Raw genomic sequence first — 24922 nt, 5'->3', positions numbered from 1 at the left:
AATGTATTTTTAGGGTAATTTCTTGCTACCTGTTGATTCTATCCGGAAAAAGCGACCACAGAAAAGACGGGTGTAGCAAGTAGCCCCAAGCGTGCGTCCGAGTGAGAAGTTTGTAAATGTTGGACCCTCTAGCGATGTTTATTGGAACTTCAGCTTTATGTGGCACACTGAATACCAATCCGCACATCACTATATACTATAATAGTAATACTAGCATGGGCGCTAACATTATATAGGAAGATCGCCAGAGTGGCTTTGTATGTCTAGCATGGCTGTAATAAATTGTCAACTATGAAAAATATCAAAGAGGGATGGAAACTTCCATAGAAATGTAGCATAGGTGGGAGAAAAACACCTATCATTTTTTATGAAAATTTACACTGTTATAATTCACCACAGACAGATGATAAAGCCGTCTAGCTCTGCTATATCTTCTTATACCTTTCTACACGATATGCTACGGTGGTGCATTCTCCTATACAGAGCTTCGTCTATGAAATATATATACCTTGTGGGACTCTGCTAAACTGGGCTGAGTTTTACATTTTTATGGGCGTGGTTTCCAACTAGCTGTCAGCCAATCAGAGAATCGGCTTTACCTAATAAAGAAAACATTTACGCCATTAGCTGAGAGTTGGTTGAGCACATGTCAGGCAAAATGGACATATGCATGTTACAAAAGTGTTCCAGTCTATGCAGCTTTACATTTTACTTTTTGAGGTGAAAAACTTCAGCGTACACTGTGCAATGTTGTCTTCTCCCTTTCTTATCTGGAATTTGATCAAGTTGGTATGCTCAGGATCCTCCCAAGACGACACAGTCAGCACATCTCCTGCTCTAGCTTCCCCTTTGTGGAGCGTCTCGACACGTTTTATCTTGTACTGAGCCATGTCTCCTGTGATGATGGAATACGCACCCTTCTCTGCCCCAAATGACACACAATCGCAGCAGTATCGCACGTACTGATAGTTACCAACGTGTCTGTATAACTCCGTGTCGTTTGGGGCCACTTTCACGGTGTAAACAAACGATGGCTCCGCCGCGAGGGGCCCGAACGGTTGCACGGTTTCTACGGGAGGAGCGGAACACAAGTCGGGATATCGCTGTGCCAGCCAAGCTGCCCAGGGCTCCCTCCGGACGACGCGTTTTGGACGACGCACTAACACAGTGCTTATAGTCTTCCGCTATGACCTGTTTACCGCTGGTGTCAAATATCTGCTGCTTGAAGACTATGGACGTCTTTCCTATCTTACAGATTCTCATGGAGTAAGGTAAGGAACAGCCGGGGAACACTTGGTCGTGAAATGAGCGAGAAAACTCAAGGAGCAAGCACCGTCCAAAGAACAGGTCTGCGAACGGTGGTCCGCCTGTAGGAGGTGTAAACCAGTGACGATGCATGTCCATCCATTGTAGACTGGTAAGTTGCAGAAATTTCCAGATTGGAACAGCACCTACGATGTAGGATTAACAAGAAATACTTTCAATATGTATAGAAACACTGTTTGCTACCAAAATAAACCGTGACTGATGTTGAATGACGCTATAGCTAAACTTGGAACAGTGGATATTTAACATCAATCAATCAATCAATCAATCACATTTTTTACAGGATAAAAATAGTCGATTGTTTGCATATATACGTCCGTCAATAGCAGGTGGTTATTGTATCACAAATATTTTGTTACCTGTGTGATCAAAATCCCACGGCTGGGGACTGTACGTTGCACAGATAGATCGGTCTTTCTCGTTGAACGATGTCTTCACTGCTGGCTGGGGCGGAAATGACGGTTTTTGAACAGCCTTGTCATCCATTGATCCTGCAACATGAGATTATCTGTTACCACTGTAACTATTCTTCTGTTTGTCACTATGACCTGTACTTAGCTCATCAGAGCATAAATGTGAAATAAAGGTCTTTCATTCATTCATTCATTCATTCATTATTATTATCATTCTTCAAATTCATGGGAGGATAGAGACTAGATGAAATTAAGTGGCGTAGGGTCACATTCTTACTTCTTGGCTTAAAAGTATACATTGCACGATGCTGTTTTTTTGCTGCTTACGTAAGTAACGTTACTCCTAAGACAAGACTGTTACAACTTCCAAGATATCGTTGTGTTTTATCTTGAAACTCAACTGTAGACGCAGTCTGTGCGCAAATAAACGTGAATGTAATGGCCTAGAGTCTATTGTCTAATCTCAGTGTCTGAGAACATTAGCGCATGTATTTTAAACAGTACTGGTTCGGTTTGATATGCTGAACCCCTTTCAGTTCAAAAAGCAGAGGTGCAAAGTACGCCCCTGGCAAAGTCGTTAATCAACTAACATTGACCGGGCAACTATTCGCCGTCACGTAACACACATGTACAGTAGAGTTTATTCTAACAACACTTATTTCAACAGCTGTTAATGTCGATTTAACCGCGAACCGACTTTGTTTGCACCGAAACCAGGGAAAGAGAATGTTCAAAATAACGTTACCTGTGGCACCAGAGTTTACGGTGACCCAAAATGGCGGTAGCGATTGTTGTCGTCTGGCAGCCGTGCTATAAACATCAACGTTCAATAGGGTCCAAAGTCTAGACCTCGCTGGAAGCATAGTCACGTGCACGTGTTTGCTCCCCTCAGTTCGCCCAGTTAGCCCAAGTTATCCGTAATTATAAAACATCGTCAATCCTGCTGTTAAAAAGTAGGGATGTATCATGTATGTCACGATTTGTCAACCACACAGCTCACGGTGTTTGTTTGACGAGAACAAGGACATTCTATAGGATGTCCTTGACGAGACTAAGGAAGGAGCTCATGTTCCAGACCATGTGGCCGCTTCGATAGCGGTCCAAACAAACAGCACATATCCAAATGGACGGGGGGGGGGGGGGGGAGGGGGGTACTTGCGTGTTAAGAGTCCTTGACTTACGCATACGTTGAGCGAGATATATATTGATACCACATTTAGCCGCGTATCGCATATTTCTCACAGTGTGACACACAGATGAATATATTTGGGGAATCAATCGACTATAAATTCTACTGATTTTCTTAGGAGCAGCTCAGCAAAATACAGCTAAGTGTTTTTTTTTTTTTTTAGTGCAAGGCGCTCATAGAACACCACGTTAAAAATTGGTACTGATTGCAACATGCTTTATCCCTGTAGACATGTGACTGATAAGTCGGCCCTCTCTACGTTTGCAACGTTTGGAACTGTGGCACCGGCTTTACGTGAGTAATGCTTAGATCCCAATTGGAACAAAGGGCTCTGTCGGGTAATTCACGGGGTGTTTTTGTGCACTTTCGGGCGTAAACCCTACGTGGCCCCGGGGGACACCCTACGGCTGCCGGGCTATTTTTGGGCCCGGCTGGGACCCCGAATCATTTTAACCCGGGCTGAAAATCAACGTGGGACCCGCTAACAAATAGACGCCGTGAGCTAATCGTGAGAGCACCGGGAGGTATCCCCCGGTACCCGGCAGTCCACCGGGACAAATTTGTGGCTTCGGGTCCCGGCCGGACTACACTCCCGACTAAGTTGATTATATACTTGGTTATTTTCTTATAATAAATTAATGGGATAAAGGGGTGCTATTCACTAGTAAGAGTTTTTAGATGTCTCTTATAGTAAATTATCATATAGCCTCCATTCCATATCGGCTATGACGCCATAATGCCATAAAAGTACCCCAAATGTGCCTTTATTACAATAAAGGCACTCTCAGGTTCAGCCGTTCATTATGTATGGGGGAGGTAATATTTGTGATGAATTTTTTTGTTAACTTTGATAGAATGTTTCGGTGTTCCAAAAAATCTTTACTGTCTTAGAATTCACAAAATCATCCAAACCTACATGAAAAATGGAACAAATTTCACGGTTTAAAAAAAAGAATTAGCAAGTTAAGATTTAGAGTTATCATCTAAACTACAATGGTCATATGTTTTATTGCTCGTCATTTTCCCCAATTACTTGCAATTAGCATTCGAGCGAATTTGTTGATTATTATCATTAAATAAGATAACTATGGTAGAATTGTGCAATAACATAGCACAACATGTGGAAGGGTAAATAGACAAACGTTGCCACAAAATTGTCAAACTCTGTTGTTTTCTTAAGAAAGATATTTATTAGCAACGAATATATAATAGAAAAGAACATTTAGATAGTCGAGTAGCTATTTGACATTTAAGTTATTTCGATAACTCGATTTCTTTCACTCACACATAGTTTACAAGAGAACTATTATATATACATGTATTGTCATTTGAGAATGTAGTTAGTAGTTTCACAACACGCAAAGAGAAGTGAATGCCAGATAATCCACAACAACTTTCCAGATTTTCCAATGGTGTTTTCTTTGTACATTCCAATGATACGTATTTTGCGGCAAATGTTTTATAATGTGGATAGAGGGTATACTCTCTACCTGGCATACAATCAATACGCATTGTATAGTGATGGTACATCTTGTATAAAACCGACATTAGTTATATACTTATAATCATCACAACACTCAATATACAAATCACTATCTGCAATCAACAAAGCCACTTGTGTGTAAAAATATCAGCAAAAACTTCATATCGGCAAAATGGCCATTCAACTATGTATCCAATGCCCAGTATTAGCATCACAACAATTTGCAAACGTGTGATTTTTGTCCTTCTTTGAAGAACTCTTAAGTGGTGAAAAGGAATGTTTCCATGGCGACCATCTTGGATAATCCATTTACATGGTTTCAAGTGACCTCAATTGTTGTATGTTCAATAATGTATAGTGAGCCGTTGCTATCAATGTTGAAATCCTGTTTTAATGCTATATTAGGCCAGACTATCTTGATCATATGGATGACATCAGCGCGCATCAATTTTCGCCCTCCCCTCCCAAACGTTCCCAACCGTACTGTAAGGTTTGTTTCGAGCATGCCAAAAAAGACGGTGGAATTCATTTTTCTACCATATGCAACAAGTAAGCTGAAAATGCACTGTAACCCCAAGCGAAGCCTTCCAAAGTCAAAGAAGAAGATATGAAAGCACAAAAATAAAGAATTCACTGTTTGGTACACCATACTCTTCGTGTTTAGTCATTTATTCAACCTTCCTGGTCACATAGATTTCATAATGATGGCAACTTTTTTTTGTTCCAGCTTCTTTTTATATTCGCAAGCTCGCATCAGTTTTGGGGTGCCCATAGGATGTCATCCTTACAATGAAATCGGTGTGGCCTCTCCGAAATTTTCGAGTCACCCCATTGGGAAATTTGGGCTGGGTTTACCCACTGAGTGCAGCGGTAATTTGGGCGGGTAGGATGATAAAGAAGTACACCGGCACAATGATGACCACGATGATGATCGCGGCTAGGCCGAGACCCAAGGCGATCTTCCAGAGGGTGGAGGCGGTCCTGGAGGCAGACTTCGCGCCCTCTCTGTCACCTGACTCCCATCGAGAATCCACCTGACGTGCGTGAAGAGAACAGAACGGTCTGTCATTAACTTAGCATTGTAACTTGCTCTCTCGTCGATTCACAAAATGTTATGCACTGTAGTTGTACAGTAAAGGTGAAATATATACATTCCAATATACAAACAATCCGTTCCTTCCTTTTTGACTTAGCTTGTTTCAAAGTCTTGAACTGAAATGCCCCTGCAGTTCTAACGACGACCGCTATCAAGACTAAACTTATTTCACTTCTTCCCGAGCAGAAGAGCTACATCTACCACCTGAACATCGTGACCATGTTATGTCCAGAACACGAGATAGCAAAACCACTTTCTGCTGCTGCACTAATAGGTATAAAGCAGAAACAGCATACTAAATTACATAACAATCCATTGGCTATACATTTTTAAGTCATGCTGACCAATGGCAATCACACACAAACGCCGCAAAACAACAACAACAACAACAACAAAGCGAGAAATCGACCTTCTTAGCGAAGATAAGACATGACATACTGACCATGCAAGCAAAGACCAAGGATGCGAGTCCGAGCGGCCAGAAGCAGCAGAGGCAGGTGAAGACGGCCATGCAGACATGGCTGTCCGGTTTGGACTCCTGGACAATGATCATTGGCTGCGGGGCGCCGCCAACCTGGATGGAGCAGGGAAAAGCACAACACGTTCTTACTGACTTGTCCGCTACACAGGGCATTTCAGTTCAAAACTAGCTTCGTAGAAAGCAAGCCTCCAATATGGCAGTGTCGTTTCCTCTTGATATGAGGATTTCGATGGCTGTTTATTGTTTATTGTTTAAAATATCTCCATGGCTGTTGTCTACAGTTTAAATAACTTCTTCTTTACATTTTCTTTACATTCTTTTCATCAAGGTTTATCTACAAACAAACATCATTTCGTCATTTTGTTAACCCGAAAATATGAGGGAAAAAGGGAATAAAAGGACAATTCGATTTGACGCAAAGTAATGACAACTTTTGTTTTTCAGTTTGCAACTGCACTGAGCTACGACTACATGTATAACCATCCACAGATCGGCGAATAACAAATACTTGTACATCGATACCTTTTCATTTTTCTGTCTTAAAAGGGACAGGAATGCAGCATAAAATCTCACAGGAAACATACACGATGCAACAGTATTGTTTGAACTGCATAGGATATCAGAGAAAGAGTTTTTGTACGACTTTTTTTGGAGAGATGGATTGGAAATTGGCTCACCACAACGGTCGACTGCTGCTGCATTCCGGGCTGGGCGTATACGGGTTGGCCGTATCCGGGCTGGGCGTATCCTGAAAAACAAAATGGGGGCAGACGTTACAGTCATGGTTCTGTATGAAGAGTACAAACCACATTGAGGTATCACATAATAATTGTGATAATGATAATGATTTGATGATACACACTCAGTGTTCAATCATCGAGGAGTATACTACTCAAAACACAGCATGAGCTGAAGAACAATATCACAGAGACTAAAAAAAAAATTCAAAAGATTGGGTAGCTAGAGGATACATAAATGTGCCACAAATACACATTGATGTCATATATCAAGGAGGTTTTCTATAAAACCTCCTTGCATATATCATGTTAATTAAGATTATCATTCTATTAAAGCCCGATAGTTAGTCCTCAAATCCTTACTTTATATCAGTTTTTTGTATGTCCTTTACGTCTTCTTTGGATTTGGCCTAGGAAAACTGAATGCATTGCAGAGAATGGACGGGAGTGGGGCAAACTGACGCATTTCTGTACATCTTTTTCCTTGCTCGCTAAACTTGACATTTGAAAATTGTAGCCGCTAGCTGTTCAGTGTGCAAGTACATGTGCAGTATACTAGCTTCCCCGTGAATTGCTTTTAATCAGGCAGACGTGTAGACGTGTATGTCTCGTTGCTATGGACAAACAGAAGAAGATATACATGGAATGTACTCGGACTGAAGACCGAACGACAAATCTTATAAGTACTTCTTTTCACGTACACCGGGTGTTGACCGTACGCGTTCAGCGACCAAGGCTAGATTTATAGGATCCATGACTTTATCAACTGAATGTGATTCTCAATGTCAAAGTATGATTGGAAGAAAAAAACTTACAAAATACATTTCTTTATCAATGAAATTCCTTTGAACTACCAATGCGTCTTTCGGTCGCTCAAAGGTTCCCGTCTCAGTGCAACGTAGGTATAACTGAACCGGTACGTCCAAACGGGGTAGGGAAAAGTTTTTTCTGTTCTCCCGAAAACTAGGCCGTTTTTACGCACACAGTATAGCTCATGTACAACTTTTTCTCGTCTAGTGCAGGTGCATGATCTATTCCTGGTACAAGCTCGTCCCGGGGGTGTTCTATAAACAACATGACTACTCCACGCTTTTCTAATCATTCAATGAAAGCAAGGAGGTTTTATATTCCAAGAATATAATGTCACCGTTAATGACACGGCAAACCCTTCTATTCATTCCACTAGTTAGGGACAAATGTCAATAGTATTCGCTCTCAACTACACGTACACACTTCCTCATGTGTACCCACACATGCACCCATTGTCACGGTCTTTGCTCTTTCCCTTGTGACTGAATGAAGATCCCTGCAATATGAAACGAGGTGTCTCTGTCGCTAGGAGACCGATAAACAACAGAGTCACGGTAGACTTGCGGTATTTCTGTCACAACGAAAGTTGAACCACTAAGCAGGGGACTTGGCAAATATTTGAAAAAAGACCTGTCGCTTGGCAAATTTGCGAGACAAACTGTGACTGGGGCAAGGTCTTTCTCAAACTGACAGAACAATTTCTTGTATCATATATATATATATATATATATGTGTCACACACAGCAATATAACATGCCTCATATCAAACGACAAGAAAGAAAACGACCCCACAATACACTTCTATTCAGGAATTCCATAGCTGAAGCTCTTATTTCCCCATAAACATTTGTTATGACCGCACCCTTAATTGTACAGCCTGTGCAAGCCTCCTTGTATTTCATCCATAAACAACTTCCTCCCCCTCCCCACCCCTCACAAACGAAAGCCTGTTTCATTTTCAGACGGACGTGGGTCTTTACTTCTTAAAGCAGACATGTCAAAAAATGCCATCATTTCTCTCTAGATGCTTTCAAAACTATACGAAATTGCTGATGTACGGAAAAGAAGATTTATTACTACTTGGTTGTGTTTTGTATGCATACAAAAGTCGTCTTGGTGATGACATTTTAGACGTTACATTTACTCAAATGTCTGAACATATCGATATATACTTAACACAAACCCATAATCTTATAAACTAACAGTTGTCGTGAGAGCACAAGATCGCTACAGATCGATAACAGATGTTCTAATTATGGTGTGTGTTTCATTTTGGGCTTACAATTTCCGAGTTTAACACTAACAAGATTTATCATGGTGCTTTCAACTAGTGACAACAGCGAAGAAAGCACACATGTCCATACATGTATGTCAAAGACTACAAGAACAGGTGTCTTTTACATGTCTAACACAGAATACGACGTTTCTAAAGATTCACAATACACGGCCACCACTTGATCGAATGTATGTCCTTTATCGTTAATGTCTGTGTGACATGTACACACTTATCGTAGCGCTAGTCTATAGAACTGGAGTGGTCACGCTGAATGCACAACGTTAAGTAAAAGAGATAACATACCTGGTGCGACGGACATCTTGTTTCTCTCAGACGATCACCTTCTTTTCAATACAACGTTAAGAAAACGTGTGTTGCAGTAGACCAACAGACGCTGTATCTAAGCGAGCAAGTTTCCTTCCGTCGGTAAACAGGTAACTGGCGGTTCTGGGCAGGGGGAGGATATCGCTTTCAGCGGGCCTTTTGTGAACGATCCGCGCATCCGAAAAGGTAAACCTAGAGTTACACACGGCACCTTGGCAACAGGTAAGCAAACGTCATGGCTGGCTGGTGGTCTTACCTGGGGGCATGCATATTGACCTGCTCCGACATGCAAAGCGACCAGGTGTCAAGTTCTCTGATATCCTGTGTAACTAAGAACTCTGGGTTAGAGACGCTCTTTTGATCTTCGAGTAGATGAAAAGTTTCGGCTGATTCTCCGAGTGTTTCACGTTTGTTTTCGCAACATCTTTTACATGTTTTTAGTATAGTAGTGCACTTTGTTAGCATTCGCCTACATCTACGAATCTATGCTAGTCGAAAGATACAGGCGTGAAACACGGAGAATGAGCCGGATGCTTGGAGATTAACCCTCTTTAACATTCTTGCTGCACGTCACTCGCAGATGTACCTCTGTACATCGTTTCATGCCTTTCTTGAGACAAATTACTTAGTTAGAAGGACCGTGTAACTGATCTTTCTTTCCTTTGACGAAAGGATATTGACCTCCCTCATGACCTCAAGAAAAGTGACCTGCAGGCCAATTTGAGTCTACCAAGAGACTCAAATGAAAGGGGGTAGACAGGTCTCCTCAGCTTCTCTGTTCTGTGAAAACGTGAATGAAACGGTACGTGGACGCGGGAATTACGTTGCAGAGCCGTAATCGCGTGAACATTTTTGATGAAGCGACGTCTAGCGGACTGTAATACAATTGGTTGACGTGAACTACTTGTTGGCACCTGTCACAGAACGGTTGACTTCGACCTATTTGATGAAGCGACATCTAGCGAGTCATGACAGTTAAACAGTGCGTGGTCTACGTGTCCACGTCCACGTGGTGCAGTGGTTTGCGCACTCTGCCCCGGCACTCTGCAGTCTGGACACGACTCGGAAAAGCTGCGATCGTCCTATCGGAAGGGGGACCTAAAGGGTGTATGAGGGAGCTTTAGTGCACATAAAAGAACCAAACACACTTATCAAGAAGAGTAGGGGTGACCCGGTGTGTTTGGTAAAAAATACGCGAGTCGTAGCGAAGCCGCATTGCCCGTACTAGCTAGCTAACGAACTAGTGCTATGCTTCGTCCTCAGTCTGAGTTTGGACCGCTTTACTTACACCAAAGAGACCTCCTTGCTTACACCTCACTTGAAGCGCTATCTAGCGAGTTGTAGTGTTTAAGCAGCGCCTGCATGGCTGACGTGACCTACTTGTTGGGACAATTGACACAGAAATATTACCGATCAGGTCTCACTTGGCCTTGGCTGACGTTAAACATCGGGTCACCAATGGAAATGTTTCTATTGAAACATCAAGGAGAAACACGCCAACACCGGTACATCATATAGAGAAAAGAAATTTGAACGACGGCCCTCTTGCATTGTCTTGCCTTAACTAATTGATTTCATGTAAGTTAAGTCACGGAAATTCCAATGTAAACCTCTTTCTAAATCTGTGTCATTCTTCTCACATGTACAGCAGTCCCTCGAGCCATGCTGGCAGTACTATAGACATTAGGAGAATTAAGATATAAGCAATGACATTATATGTGTCCTTGCAGTAAGTAAAAAGGTTGATTCGTATGTAGGCTGCATAGAATTAACTGTGCGAAATTAGTGAAAAATAGATCAGCTCATTTTCCAGGCACTGCTACCTTATTTTTTGTAGGAAAATATATTCCTAAATGACAATTTATTCATCATAAGAAGTTAGACGCGCCCAGGCGCGCGCATATGTCCCACAGCAGATAGGCAGGCATAACCTACGACAAAAATGATGTTACAACAGTATACTTCGACTTTTTTCTTCGAACGAATTTACAGTTTTGAGCGACAATCTTTTAGGAAAAAGGGGACGCGCGTACGGGCACTTAGAAACTGGACAGCTTTCTTACACCGGGGCAAGAAAATAACGCAGAAAATATCAAACAAGGGTAACGGAAGTTAAGTTGCAGTCATGGCTGTAAAACATTTTGCTTAAGTATGTGGGTTACAATGGACTGCAAACACCCCTTTCATGTTCATGTAGAAAGTCAGAAAAATTTTAAGGTCATGAAAACGGCAATTTCTTGTCGTTCGCGACTAATCTATATTCCCCGCCTTATGCTTCGGTTCCATTTCCAATCCGGGGCCCCATTGGGCTGTTTACAAAAACGAAACATAAAAAATGCATATTAAGAAAACACACAACATAAGGTTAGGAGCATTTCTTTACGTTTTGTATCTTTTGTTGTCTTTTACATCATATTTTTCGTTCCCACGAGCTACCCGGCCGGGCTCCGGATTGGAAATGGGACCGAATCATAGCTCAAACGGTAACGGATGTTATTGAATTTGGCGACAGGCTTGACCAACCATTAACACACAGCGTGCAGTATCAGGAGCATGAGTAACTGGCTTCATTAGCCAACCAGGAAGTGAATCATTGCGTTTTAGCAAGGAGATTTCTCTTTCCAACCTCTTTGGTTTAAGGCTACTTTAAAAACAAAATTCCATATTTTCCCCGGCGACAACCATTGAACCGCTTTTAGAGGACGGAATCCCACCCAAGGTTGTAATTTCTTCCGGCAAGCCGCCAGCCAATACTTATCGTGTTGTGATATGCTGTGATGCATATATTTGTAAAGCATTTGTTAAGTGTTGTGAGAATGAAAAAAATAATGATGGTGTCCGTAATTTGACTCATATCAAGTCGTAAAGACAAGTGAAAGCGTTTCTGCACATTTCAAATGAGAATGAGGCACTTATGTGACTGAAATAAAGCCTACAAATGTTTTACTTTTAGAATAATGAAGATGCTACGTATGAGTATTGTAGAAAGGGTGGATGGATTGCTTCATGGGAAAAGCAAAATCGGCAAGCGTGACGTTATTATGTCAAAGCCGAACCTGACCGAACATGCAAATGTAACCCGTTTTAGTCATAAGGCGCGAAACTCGGGTCACATAATGACCGCGAGTAACCTCTATCGGGTGCTGCTGGCCGTGAAATGACTTTCCATGACCGCGATAGACTCTCTGTTGACCTGTAATAACCTCTATCGGCCTAACCTGAGGAGGAGAGACGTGATCGAAGCGCGCGGGAACTCTCGTATGACCCCACAAACACTCGCATCCTGTCGTCTGCGGCAGGTCATTGACCCCAGATGTGAGGTGCGGCCATGAGCGGCGCTTCCTGTACGTGATTTGTAAGTCCTTCCTGTAGAAACAGGACCTTGGTACATGCAAATCGCATCAAAATCTAGGAAAGCCTTCACCGGTCCTTCACACGAAATTACCTATATCCTCGACTGTCGAATGTGTTCTTTGTTTAGTCCGTACACTAAAGACTTCTCACATCGTAAAGCCGTAGCGATTGTATATGTAATTTTCAACATTCGCTATAATACCCAGCGTTCAAGCGTTATTATAATTTGATGTACCTCTGTCATGGCAGGACTGTTGAAACAAATGGTCATCCCAAAGCACTTTTATGCTTAGAGTTGAAGCAAAGTGAGTTAGGATAATGAATGGAAAACAAAATTTCCGTAAAATGTAGTTAAGATGTTTCCCAATGACTGATATAGGAAAACTTTTCTGTGTGCGTTACGTGTACTGACCACCTATACTGTCTCATACAATATTCATCACGGGAAATAGGCGTTTCCAAATGTAGAAGTCCTGATGCGTGCGTTCGTGTAGCCCAGTTTTAAGGACAGCTGAGACACACTGATATGATATTCCTGAACCAATTCCTGGGACACACGTACACCCCGGGAATATTGCACGGAGGAGGGTGTGACTCGTGCACGTATACACCCATATGTAGCCGTCTAGCCTGATTTCTGGACAATTTCGTGCTGTATGCATGTATCAGCGTAAGCGATCGACTTTTCGGTGAAGAACCTTTCACGGAGAACAGACTTGTTGATCTCCATGACAGACTATATCCATGGTGGACATTGGAAATTACAGATTTATATCTGTGTAACCTACTAGCTGTATAACCATGGAGCTAACGTAAGATGTATTATCATAATCATAATGTTAACTTAAATCAAGGGGGTTCTATCTTGATAAAACCTCCTTGATTAAATCACTTTCTTTGCTATACAAATATTGTGTCATCATATACGCCAGTACAGTGTCTATATATATTTATATATTGTGACCACTGTGTGCGTTATGTAATACTAAGTATCCCTCTAACTACTCTTAAACTGTTCATAAATCAAAAACGTACTCGGTAGTCCTCGACAACAGTTTTCGGGACACACGTCTTTCCGCTATGAACGCTGGGTAACGCTGGGTAACGGCTATAACCATGAGGAGGAATTGTGGGTAAAGCGAACTTGACGATCTTGACCCAAAGAAATGCATCATGGTCCAACTGCTTTTAGGGACACCACTTAGTCGATGCGGTGTTGCCTTGAAATTTTATGACGTGAAAACGGATTGTCCTCGACTGTCAGAGCAAGTGTACACAAAGCTAGCGATTACACTAAGTATATGTACAAAGGACATACGTAAAACATGCATTTAACCCGGTCAACAGATGTGTCTTTAAAGTTCATAACGTACAAATACATTAATTAAAATGAAGACGAAATGAATCGACTTTTACCGTAACCTCCAACTGTTTGCACTTTATAACCAGTCATTTGGGTGCTTACCTGTGATCTACCTTTATATAGACTATCCTTGCAGTGTACGAATAGGTAAATACATTTTGTACGTTAGAGAATGTATAGATATTAGAAACAATAGAGTTAACGCGTAGTTCAACCCCAAATAGTGATGTCCATATACCTTATAACTACTGTATTAAAATCATCTTATTTACTTTTGTGTCTCTAAAGTTTTTAGAATTGATGAACTTTACGAAAGTCCCTGTACTGATGTTGGTTCAATAAAATTCTACAAACCCATGGTGCCCAGATACATGGACTTCAGAATCTGATATGGTCTACGTACATTTGTACAAAGGAAACATACAATTTTGAACACCTGCCGACTCACCACTCCCCCCCCCCCCCCAAAGGCCTTTTCGCGTCCACTTGCGGTGTTCTACATTCAGGGACACGTCTATTCACCCAATGACGTATACGTAGACAGGAAGCTGTGCCATTCACTAACAATAACATACAAGGATATCAGTACTGCTGGCGGTGATGGGGGAGGGGGAGAGGGGTTGGCTATGGGTGAGTGAGTTGGTTAGTAATGCTGGAAACGTCGACAGTGGTTGTTTGATATGTAAAACTTCTCATATCATCAAGAATAAGAATAAAAAGTCGGGGGGTAGCAATTTGTAATAGCTGCCTTTCATCTTTTCATATTTCTGTACACTTGCGCACTACAACAAGAAGAAATGCTCAATATCGAAATCTTTAAATTGAAAGAACCCTCAACCACTTTCTGGGACACCATCCAGGGTTACCGATGCATGGTGGGTAAAATCATTTTTCGAGGCAGCTGTGCACCTAAACCTTGTTTTGGGACACGTGCCCTTTCGCAAAGGACGCTGGGCAATGGCCTATGCTTACTAAGGAACTGTGGGTAATTCCCGGCGTACTTGAAGAACTTGGCCCAAAGAAATGCATCATGGTCCAACCCGATTTCAGGATGATGTCATTTTATCTGACACTGGTCTGTAACTTGAGTCGTGACCTCGACAGGGTCGTTGTTGCCCTCAATTCTTAAGTAGGATAATATTAGGAAGGGCAGTGTTGGGCTCAGGTCCCTCACATGTGACGAAAGTTGCCGTAAGAATAACATCCAAACGTTGGTTCATATAGAAGGGAAAACAGTACTTGAGAAAATCGTCCCCATATGCAAAATAGATAACAGAACAATTGTCGTCAGTATGCCAGCATTCGTTGTAAACAATTACCAGTCTTTTTATATATAGTTATAGCATTTGCAAGTCATTCATTTCTATAATCTTCAAATATATGATTTATACACGGTTCCCTCCTTGCATTTCTGATTCGTAACATGCAATATTCTCTCGCGTTTTTGAAACTTTACGGTTACAGTGTACATCATGAGGCAGCGTTCAAATTAGCAAGCAAAAGGACATGAGACCTTCCAATGTGTCAATCGATGCTACTTATACACGCGCGTTTTTACAATAAATGAAGGAGACCTTGCGCTTTTTGCACGTACGCAGCTGTCTATGTATCTTTTTGTTTAAATTCTCGCCCAAGGCTCATTAACGTCGGTGATCCACATACTGGGACACGACGCCTGGTAGCACCAAGGTCAGCAAAGCGAGATTAGAGGAGTGAACTGCTCCCGTTTAGATAGACAAACCCTCGCGGAGAAGCCAGTGTTTCAGTGGTTGCACGTTGGAATACATAACATGTAGTACAAAAATTACAGAAATGATTTGTGAAATAATGATGATGGTATCGTCCGAGTCTGTATATTTCTATAAACCTAGTACTAGATAGAGAGTTCGAGACGTGTGTTGCAGCTGCCATTCAACACACACCGATTCATAGTCACTGCATGCAGTTTTTGGTCTAAATACATCTTTTAACCGAAAAAATGACACCGGTTTCCTGATTTTCCCTGTACATATAAGAAAGGCAAATCGTAATGATCATTTTCACAACAAAATTTTTCATTGTTTTTTTTTCCACGGTATTTATCACGGTAACGTCGTACGAACTGGGAAAATACGGTTCTATCTCTGACTCAACGAACTATAAACCGTTGGCTGTCAACCTTGTTTCGGGACACGCGCCCTTTCGCAAAGGACGCTGGGCAACGGTTTATGCTTACAAGGGAATTCTGGGTAATTGCCGTGTACTTGAAGAACTTGGCCCAAAGAAATGCATCATGGTCCAACCTGCTTTCAGGACGACGTCAGCCAGCCTGACACTGTCCCAGAAAGCTACGACGTGACCTGGAGAGGTCGTTCTCGTCTGACATTCAAGTAGGTCAATGTTGCACGGGGCATTGTGGGAAGTTTTAAGTTACGGAGCATTATGGGAAGTTTTAAGTTACGTCATCCGGGTTTATTAGAACGATATGTAACGTTAACAAGATTGAACCAAGCATGCGCAGGCGCGGATACAGGTCTGATTCCACATGTAAGAAAGCAGACGAAGTACGTACTAGTAACATGCGTTAGCACCCGGTGAGGCTATTGGAATAGATTACTCGATGTATAATGTACACCGGAATAATATTCGGTAATGTAAAAATCCTCGAGTGTTATTTTTGGCAGTAGTAGTGTAGAACACGGTATTTTTCATAAACTTATGTTCAAAATTTTATCCAGTTGCTTGAGTAACTAATTTTGGCGTATCCTATTACCTAGATGTCTAACCTTCATTAACGTATGTACTAACTACTATATAGCTAGCTTCTGAAATTTGGCTATCCATTTCTAAATGTGCGCAACGCTATCGTTACCAAATGGATTTCTTATGACGGTAGGTAAAAGGGTGATATGTAGACAGTAGTTTGATGTTGTAGTTCATTGTTATTTTGTCCGTATCCAAACCTCAATTCTATTTGTAACGTCTTTGTCTTTGTTAGCATGGTTAGCCCGTCGTAGTAGCTACAGGCTAGTTGGGCAGCCTTGAACAGCCAAACCAATGAATAAATTGATAAATGAATATAGTTCAACGTTTTGTGGCTTTTTTTTCTTTGGCGTTGTTTTATTTCCTGACGGGCAGCCAAAAAAATACAACGGAAGATGTTTCTGAGAAAATTTCGCAATCATCTTGTCCTCCCATGCAAGACACGTACGTACATACATGTACATGTACATATACACGTGTGGTCCGCATTTAGGGACGCCGTCATTTAAATCAAGGTCACTAAATAACACGCAGCTGGTGATGCGTCCTTCACTGCTCAATTGGATAAAGGCTGAGGCGAGGGCGACTGTACAAAAGACGGTTTAGCCGCTTCGGTAAGCAACTGAAAGGTCGAGGCAGGGGCTTACAATTAGTTTCTACCTCTACGGTTTTTGATAATTTCAAAACACAGTCGTGTGAAACGAGAAGAACATTATGTTTTAGTGGCTTTACTCAATCATGGCTTGTGGGTAGTACCGGCTAGTACTGGCTAAATCGTCTGAAATTCCCGATACAAATGAAATGGCTATTTATAACCATGCCACGAAGATAGTTTTGAATTCAAAGGACATAAAGATACGTGAACATTGATGCCTTAATTATACCGCCCTATAATAGGCTTGAATAACCATAGGGCCAGTAGCGTAATGGATAACGCGTCTGACTTCGGATCAGAAGATTGCAGGTTCGAATCCTGTCTGGCTCGGAAAAAAGAGTTATTTTTTAAGCACATCTGATTGATTTGAAACGCCGCTTCTGAATTATGAAATCGGGGTCAGAAGGCTAGTCAACCTTGTCATTTTCAACATATCAACTACGTCTTAATATACCCAATCGGGTTATCTATACATATGAATACGTTTGTCAAAATATAACGTTAACGTAAACTTGAAGACGATTATGATGTAATGTAAACTTGGTAAACAGGATGATCCTGTCAGCAGTGCAGATAGATTTTTCAACTGCTGACAGGATTTTCCTCTTTTTTTTTCAAAGAAATGTTGGCATATGATACTACTGTGCTAATGGATATTGGTGTTTTACTGGATGTTTCACAATTTTAACTGTGTTCACTTGGCGTAAACCGGTGCATATGCGTGGGACGTATTTAGGACGCGGATTATAGTGGTGGTTTGACTCTAATGCCATGGTAGCCGCCAAGTTTCAACATGTGTTAATCATAATAACGTATAACGTGTTGGAACGTTACATCGAGCACATGTCCAGATAACTCCAACCCTAGGCCTACCTAACCTGGAATCCAGTCTAGATTGTCGTTAGGTCGGGCGTAATAGGCCGGGTGCTTTACGGGTCGGACGGCGCTTTCCGCTGCCGACTATCTTAGGCACCCAGTAGTGGTTTGCCGCGGTAGTTTGCCACGGCGATCCCGTGTATAACTCCTGCCCCGGGCACCAAAGATTATCACTGCGGAGAAAATCCCCTTTAGCCCCGAAGAGAACCTGGCCAATCCACGGTAGACTGGATGCCAGGTTACTGCAACCATAGCCGCGGCGACATCAGGACACTTAGCCATGATTGACGTGTATTTGTCCCTACTGAGTTGACGTGCAGGTAACACTAACAGCCGTTCGTTGTCACAGACTTGCTTTGTATGTTGAAAACTGACTCGGTCGAACCGAGTCTTAAACGGACTTTGCATAGAACTTGCCCCCTCCCATTGGGTATATTGATTACTGAATCTTTGCCATGTTCAATAAATCCCATGAATTCACAGACACGTGTGATTTTGATCTAAGTAGTATGAGTCATTTGTAGTTGTACGTCTCTAACATATGGAGGAAAAGCAGACAAACACTTGCGTTTGATCAGTAAATTCAGATCTTTAAAATGATCCTGTCAGCAGTAGAAAACATTGCACTACTGACAGGAGGATCCTGTCAGCAGTGCAGATTTTCCACTGCTGACAGGATCGTCCTGTCAGCATGCAGCGCAATTTTTTCATCCTGTCAGTAGCCACTTCCAACTTGAAAACAATGTAAAACCGTAGCAAAATATGATACAAACGAAAATTATCAATTCCAAGGTTAGATCACATTTCTTCAAGTAGAGAGACATCATATCATACGTCTGTCAGATCGAATATCCGTTCTCATGAGGTATGAAGAGTTACGTGATGATCCCTAGTCATGTCTGCCTCGAAATAAGCTTGTGTCCAAGAAGATGAACATATAAAACTCGTAACAACAAGTGCTGTGTGGATATCACGTATGACGTAATCTTTATGTGCCAGTAGTCGGATACTGCGTATTTCTTTCCATTCTTTAGAAATTGCGCCATCGCTGATAACTTGACCGCACTCTTTACCGTGTTGTGGATCCGGACTAATTTGGCCACTTATGAGTAAAATTTGCCGAGCCTATGTCTTAACTTTAAGTGAAGCATACATGTACAAGGAGAAGGACAATTCTTCAACGTAGACCTCATCCTCGCAAGGATGAACAGGCGAAGAAAGAGTTTCCATGCACAGTTATTTTATATTTCTTCCTATGGATTAAACGAATGACGTTTGAAAGAGACGTTCAACATTTGGCTCTGTCCGTGCGTTTAGAGGAAAATGACGTTTTGAAGAAATCGGACGACATTGGGTAACGCCTGTTGCGTTTCGTCACCTAGTCCCATCCTCTTTTGGACTAGGGATCCGTGTTTGAGGGTCGACGTCACGGACCATGATAGCATCCTAGCCTCCTTTGAATTCGCTGACCTTCTTGCTGCGGCCGGTGTTTATTTTGGGGCGGAGGAGGGGGGGGGGGGCAGATTTGCGATTTCCACACAGGCCAGGTCTCAAATGCAGAGGGAGCTCAACGCCTGGCCGGTGGGACTCTATAACGAGCAACTGTTTGTATCTGTATCTATATAGCCGGTTTAACCGTCCTTCGGCGTGACAGGTTCGCAGGTACGCGGCGCGGTAGCAGTCGGCTATATTACAACCTGCCACGCCTAACTTTTGCACAACTAACTGCATGCCTTGTTTAAAGCTATCTAGTGAAGCTGCTCTCCTACAGCACTTGATGGCAACGAGTTCCACTCTGCTATAGTAGCATCAGCCTCCTTCATAGTTTCCTGTCTGTACTTTTTACCAGTAGTTTCCCCATTCGGTCTCGCACGGCACCCCCCTCCCCACCTGCGTAGTTTCCCACGGCCACAGTGTCCAGCCATGACCCCTTAATTACACAGTCATCCCTATCTATTCAAAGAAGACACCAAAGGACAATGGGTGTCTGCTCGCCCCATCCCTGAGGTATGACGCACCAAAATAATTGGTACATTTCAGAAGGTCAGATTATTTTAAATACTCATGAGTCATGACTTCAAATAACCTCTGGTTACTCTATCAATAAGCAGAACGCACTCGCAGTATTTCACATGTAGCGTTAGGGATTTTCAAGGTTAAGGACCACAAAGCGACCGACATCGACGCGGTTGAAATCATAGTATAGTGCACTAGAGCAGTACGAAAACGATTATGTGATCTAAATTTAGGGTATGATTTATAAAACAGTTGAAAACTAAAAAAAAATTCGTGGTTTTGTCAGGTCCTCTTGCACGTATCAGGTTCTTTCTTCCACGTGACAGACGTAACTTGTTGTTCCACATTCTGATGGACCTAAATTATATCCCGCAGCCCCACCCACCTGTCAAAACCTACAAATTCAAAATCTGACGGACATGCAGCCACACTCTCATTGGTCGAACCACTAATTGCCATGCTGTCATTGGTTGAAGTGTTAATTGTGACAGACTGTCTTGATAGGTTATATAGACCTGAACCACCACCTCGCAAGATCTTATTTACGAGGTGCCCAAACCTACCTGAGAGTCTATCACATTAACCAGTCACGACCTGCTATCTCAGCCTACCTGCCGAACAAAGATGAAGATTCTCCTGTTCACAGCTCTAACCGTGTGTCTGGTCGGGTTGGCTGTCTGCTGTACGACGCGACCACCAACAGAAGCTCCAGGTAAACTCAACAATGTTATGTTAACATTACATTTTGTGCCCCGGAAAGTTGACTAAAGAACTTGCATTTTTTAGGATAACGTTTCGAGGTCTTGTCGAAACTACTGTACGGTAAATAACGTCGTGCACTTGCCGTACGATATATATCTATATCTATATGTAGTTGTACCTTATATGTAGGTGATTTTGAGAACATTCTTGGAATAGTCTTGGACGTGTTGCACAAAATTCACGAACTCTTACGGAATGTTGGACCGTTCTCGACGGTCCGGTCGATTCTGTCAGAGCGTTGCCTGTCACACTTACCCAATCATGGCCTCCCGACCGCCCCCAACCTTCCCGGCGATGTTGGCTACAAGTCGGCTGTGCCAGCCGAATGTTTCAAAATGTATTTTAACAATTCAGAAGTGGCCGGGAGATCCTGTTGAGATCGGGCGGCCTTGAATGAACTTTAGCCCAGAAAAAAACAAAAACACGAAAGACGTGGCCTAAAACCTGTTGACGACTACTCCCGACCCAATACCGATTTAGGCCGGACAGTGGTCGGGGAGAAGTCGTGGGAAGATTCTGAATGTGTGATAGGGACTTTAGAATCATGTCACAAAGAACATGGCACGACGATTGATTACGTTTCAAGTTGTAACTAACCTCTGTCTTAAGCGCTTATTTCCCATATACACAGCACGTCCGCAGAACGTAAGCGTTTCAGGTCGTGTTCGCGTATTTAAGGTTAATATCTTGTGTATAGGTTCATTTAGATGTGTCCAAAGACATATCTTATGCAATGGCTGTTACTCCGATGCAACGTTGAACAAACAGAGCGAAAGAGGCTCGGCAGATATGGCTTAAATAGCCGGCCAATCGCCGTATGCGCATTAAGTTCTGCTGGCCTGCTCATATACACATTGTCCTCTGTTGGTACCTAGTTCAAGTTGCGTAATATGTAAAATGTGTGGCTTGGTGCTACAATATGGAGTACGCTGTTGCTTAGGGCTACGTTTTTCCCACTCCAATAACTCCCAACGTCGTTAGCGGGGTGCGGGCCAAAGCTTGCAAGGCTTGACTCCAGGCTAGCGAATTACTTCATCATCCCTTCACAGTACAAAGTTTACTGATTGGAGTCTGAGTAGTGGGAAGGATGTGTCTGCAAAAGTGCGCCAATTTTGTGATTTGCCATATGGCCTACCGGGCACTAGATATACCGTTCTCTTCACAGAGGCCTTGCGTTGGGTCCAAAATACATTATTTTTCTTGGTAATACTTAGATGACTGGTAACAGGTATGTCGAATCGATCGAGATTTCATGTATTTCGGGATTGAATCCTCTTACCTACTAGCTGTAAACACAGAGACCATTCCGTTGTCTACTTGCTACTTTTGGATGTCATTTTCCGCACAGCGACTGTGGCATGCCTGCCGTACATTGATTGTTACCAAATAGATGTAGCAAGTTACACGTCATAAGTCACACGTGAGATTAAAACTACTCACACTGGTTTATACATGCACGATTGTACAAAAAACTCTCACAGCGGCTGTTCTCAATTGCGAGTTCTAGCATGAAAACGATGTTTGGTAAAATCTAGTTCAGCCGTCCAATTCGTCATGACATAAAAATGTGTTAGTCATAGTTGAACCATTTTTCGTGTGTTTGTGTTCACTCGAGCTTGCTATGAAATAATGTTTTAATTCAAGGTTGATATGCTTTCCGGTCCTATTGTGCAGTGCGGATTTCTTGCCCCACCCCTGGGGTCAAAAAACCCAAGCAAGGTTCCCTTGTCGGTTGTTGCCGTCCTGCTAACTATGACATAGCAAGGCCTTACCCACCTTCAGGCTACTAGTTACGTTCGTAAGGAGCTGTCACTTACCTGTGTTCAAAACTAATTACTGTATATAATGAGTCACTGGTATGCCAACAACCCTACTGGTCACAAGGCCACAGTGCTATCATCTGATAATCATTCTTTTTTGCTTATACCATGTAGCCACGGCCAGCCCGCCGTGTCCCGATGGATCAGCTCCGGTCAACTGTGCCGTAGACCCGTGTACGACGACCACTTGTGCCGCACAGCCTGGCGCTACCTGCAAGGCTAACTACTGCGGAGGCTGCAACGCCGTCTTCTACGACGACAGCGGCACCGAAGTGAACTGCTTCGGTACGTGAAAGCATCTTAAACGCTATAAGACTCAATCTGTAGCTTCAAGAACAAGCCTTAAGCCGTTTTTTCCGTTTGTCAGATCGGCTTACAACTGAGTCGAGTTACATCGTAGAGTAAAACTTGGCTACGTACAGTCATTGAATATCAATTATATTATACTATATTATATTATAAATTAACCAAATACTAGTCCACCAACTCATTGGGAAAACATATTTTGCATGCAGACACATTTTATCGATTTAGAGTTTCTGTGATCTGATTGTAAGGATGTAACACACATTCGATGATTCAAAACATATTGTAGCTCTCCATGTCTAGTATACCTTAAAGTTTGTGTTTTTGACAGCATACAATCATTCTTTTACCACAGAGGCAAAGTAGTGCCGCCGATTGAGCTGGGGGACAGATGTGCTGTTCTTACGGATGCGGACATGGACGTTACCAGGGTCCAGACCACAACAGAAATAAGCGATGAGATAAACTGGTTTATTTGATCACACACTTAAATCAACCATTTGTAGCCCGAAGGTTAAATTGAGAGTATCTGTACAATACGTACTATAAGCACCTATGTTAGATTTATAACGTGAAACAAACAAAAATAGTTCAGTGTACAACTTAAAAAAATTAACTGAACGATAGGATAACGCTAGCGAGTCACCAGACATTGTAATCGCAATAGCAGCTAGCCATAGCTTCGAAGCATTCACGACTAGGAAGACAATTGTATACGTAAAGCAAAAATACATATAGATATGATAGCTTCATAGTATAATTCAAGGTAGCCACAGTTTTATCATTGTAGAATATATGCAGCATGCTTTGTTTTAACGTTAATGCTTCTGATAATAATACTAGTTTGTAAACAATACACAATATACGGATGAACAGAACGTAGTGAACAAATCTTAAGTTTTCAGCATGGAAAAATAACCTAAGCACACTATCACTGTTAATGCTTTATTGCAGTATATATATGATCAGACCGGTGTGTCCTTTTATCTATAACGATAGCTGCTACTACCTAAAACTATAATGTCTATATAATCATGGAACCTCTGCATGGTGCATTAAAAGAAACGATTGTACTTTCAGACTATGAGTTTGTTATTGTGAAGATAAGTTGTCTGATGGACTGGGTTCTGTGTTTTAGTCGTGTTTCTGACTTGATAATATGATGATGATAATTGCAAGTTGTTTCCCGGTTGTTGATAGCAAATAAGAAGGTAATGAATGAAGACTGCGACAAGGTGGGACATACGGGGACTCGAATTATTTCGAATGCTCATTTTCCGAATCTAAACTTTTTGGGTTTGAAATCCTTTTTGGAAGCAGTGAAATAAATGATACACCCGTAACCAAGCAGCTTCATCATGATACAGTTCAATGTACCTAAGTGCATGAAGGGAACTCTACAGTCTTCTATGACATAAGAACTGTTAAGGGAAAAACTAGAACTATGTACTTAGAAAGCCCCCCCCCCTCTTATCCGGACACCTCACCATTGCTTGGCGACCCCGACACAAGTTGAAAAATACAGCCATATACGTGTATGTCTTCTTTGTATCCCAACAACATACAGCCGGCATGTGTACAATAGAGCAAATGGGGTTATTTGAGGGCAGGTACAGGAAGTATTCGTTAGGCCATACTGATTTGGATTACATAGATGACATCCTCTGGCCACCCCAAAACTAACGCAACCGTGCGAAAGAAAGTTGTGCTTCCCAAAAGGTTGTCTTCATTTCATGAAATCTAAGTGGCCAGAAAGGTTGAACAAATGATTGAGCACATAGAACACAGTATACAAAACAATGTTCTTTCACATCTTATTTTTTGGCGACGCCTCAGGGGCAAGCCTAACAGTATATCATACGCCCGATCTGCAAGAATTCCCAGAATTGTACA

At 42.1% G+C, this 24922-nt stretch overlaps 1 protein-coding gene, 1 long non-coding RNA gene and 1 other non-coding gene across 3 annotated transcripts; 1 reads left to right on the top strand and 2 right to left on the bottom strand.

Moving 5' to 3' along the window:
* Positions 1 to 506: 506 nt before the first annotated feature.
* Positions 507 to 2838, bottom strand: LOC136432106 (uncharacterized). The gene is made up of 3 exons (XR_010755450.1): positions 2485 to 2838; positions 1686 to 1817; positions 507 to 1451 (listed from the first exon to the last, which is right to left on the bottom strand). It is a non-coding gene; the product is annotated as an uncharacterized lncRNA (long non-coding RNA).
* Positions 2839 to 4095: 1257 nt separating this feature from the next.
* LOC136432641 (transmembrane protein 91-like) lies at positions 4096 to 9360 on the bottom strand. Its single transcript, XM_066424065.1, has 4 exons — positions 9115 to 9360; positions 6666 to 6736; positions 5950 to 6081; positions 4096 to 5445 (listed from the first exon to the last, which is right to left on the bottom strand). The coding sequence occupies exons 1-4, from the start codon at positions 9128 to 9130 to the stop codon at positions 5263 to 5265; spliced, it is 402 nt and encodes a 133-aa protein (XP_066280162.1). The 5' UTR covers positions 9131 to 9360; the 3' UTR covers positions 4096 to 5262.
* Positions 9361 to 17506: 8146 nt separating this feature from the next.
* On the top strand, positions 17507 to 17579 carry Trnar-ucg (transfer RNA arginine (anticodon UCG)). Its single transcript has one exon. It is a non-coding gene; the product is annotated as a tRNA-Arg (tRNA).
* Positions 17580 to 24922: the final 7343 nt, after the last annotated feature.

Source organism: Branchiostoma lanceolatum, chromosome 4, assembly GCF_035083965.1.
Source record: "Branchiostoma lanceolatum isolate klBraLanc5 chromosome 4, klBraLanc5.hap2, whole genome shotgun sequence".
NCBI lineage: Eukaryota > Metazoa > Chordata > Leptocardii > Amphioxiformes > Branchiostomatidae > Branchiostoma > Branchiostoma lanceolatum.
Note: the sequence above shows the minus strand (reverse complement) of the source record. Positions and strands in the feature narration are given on the sequence as shown.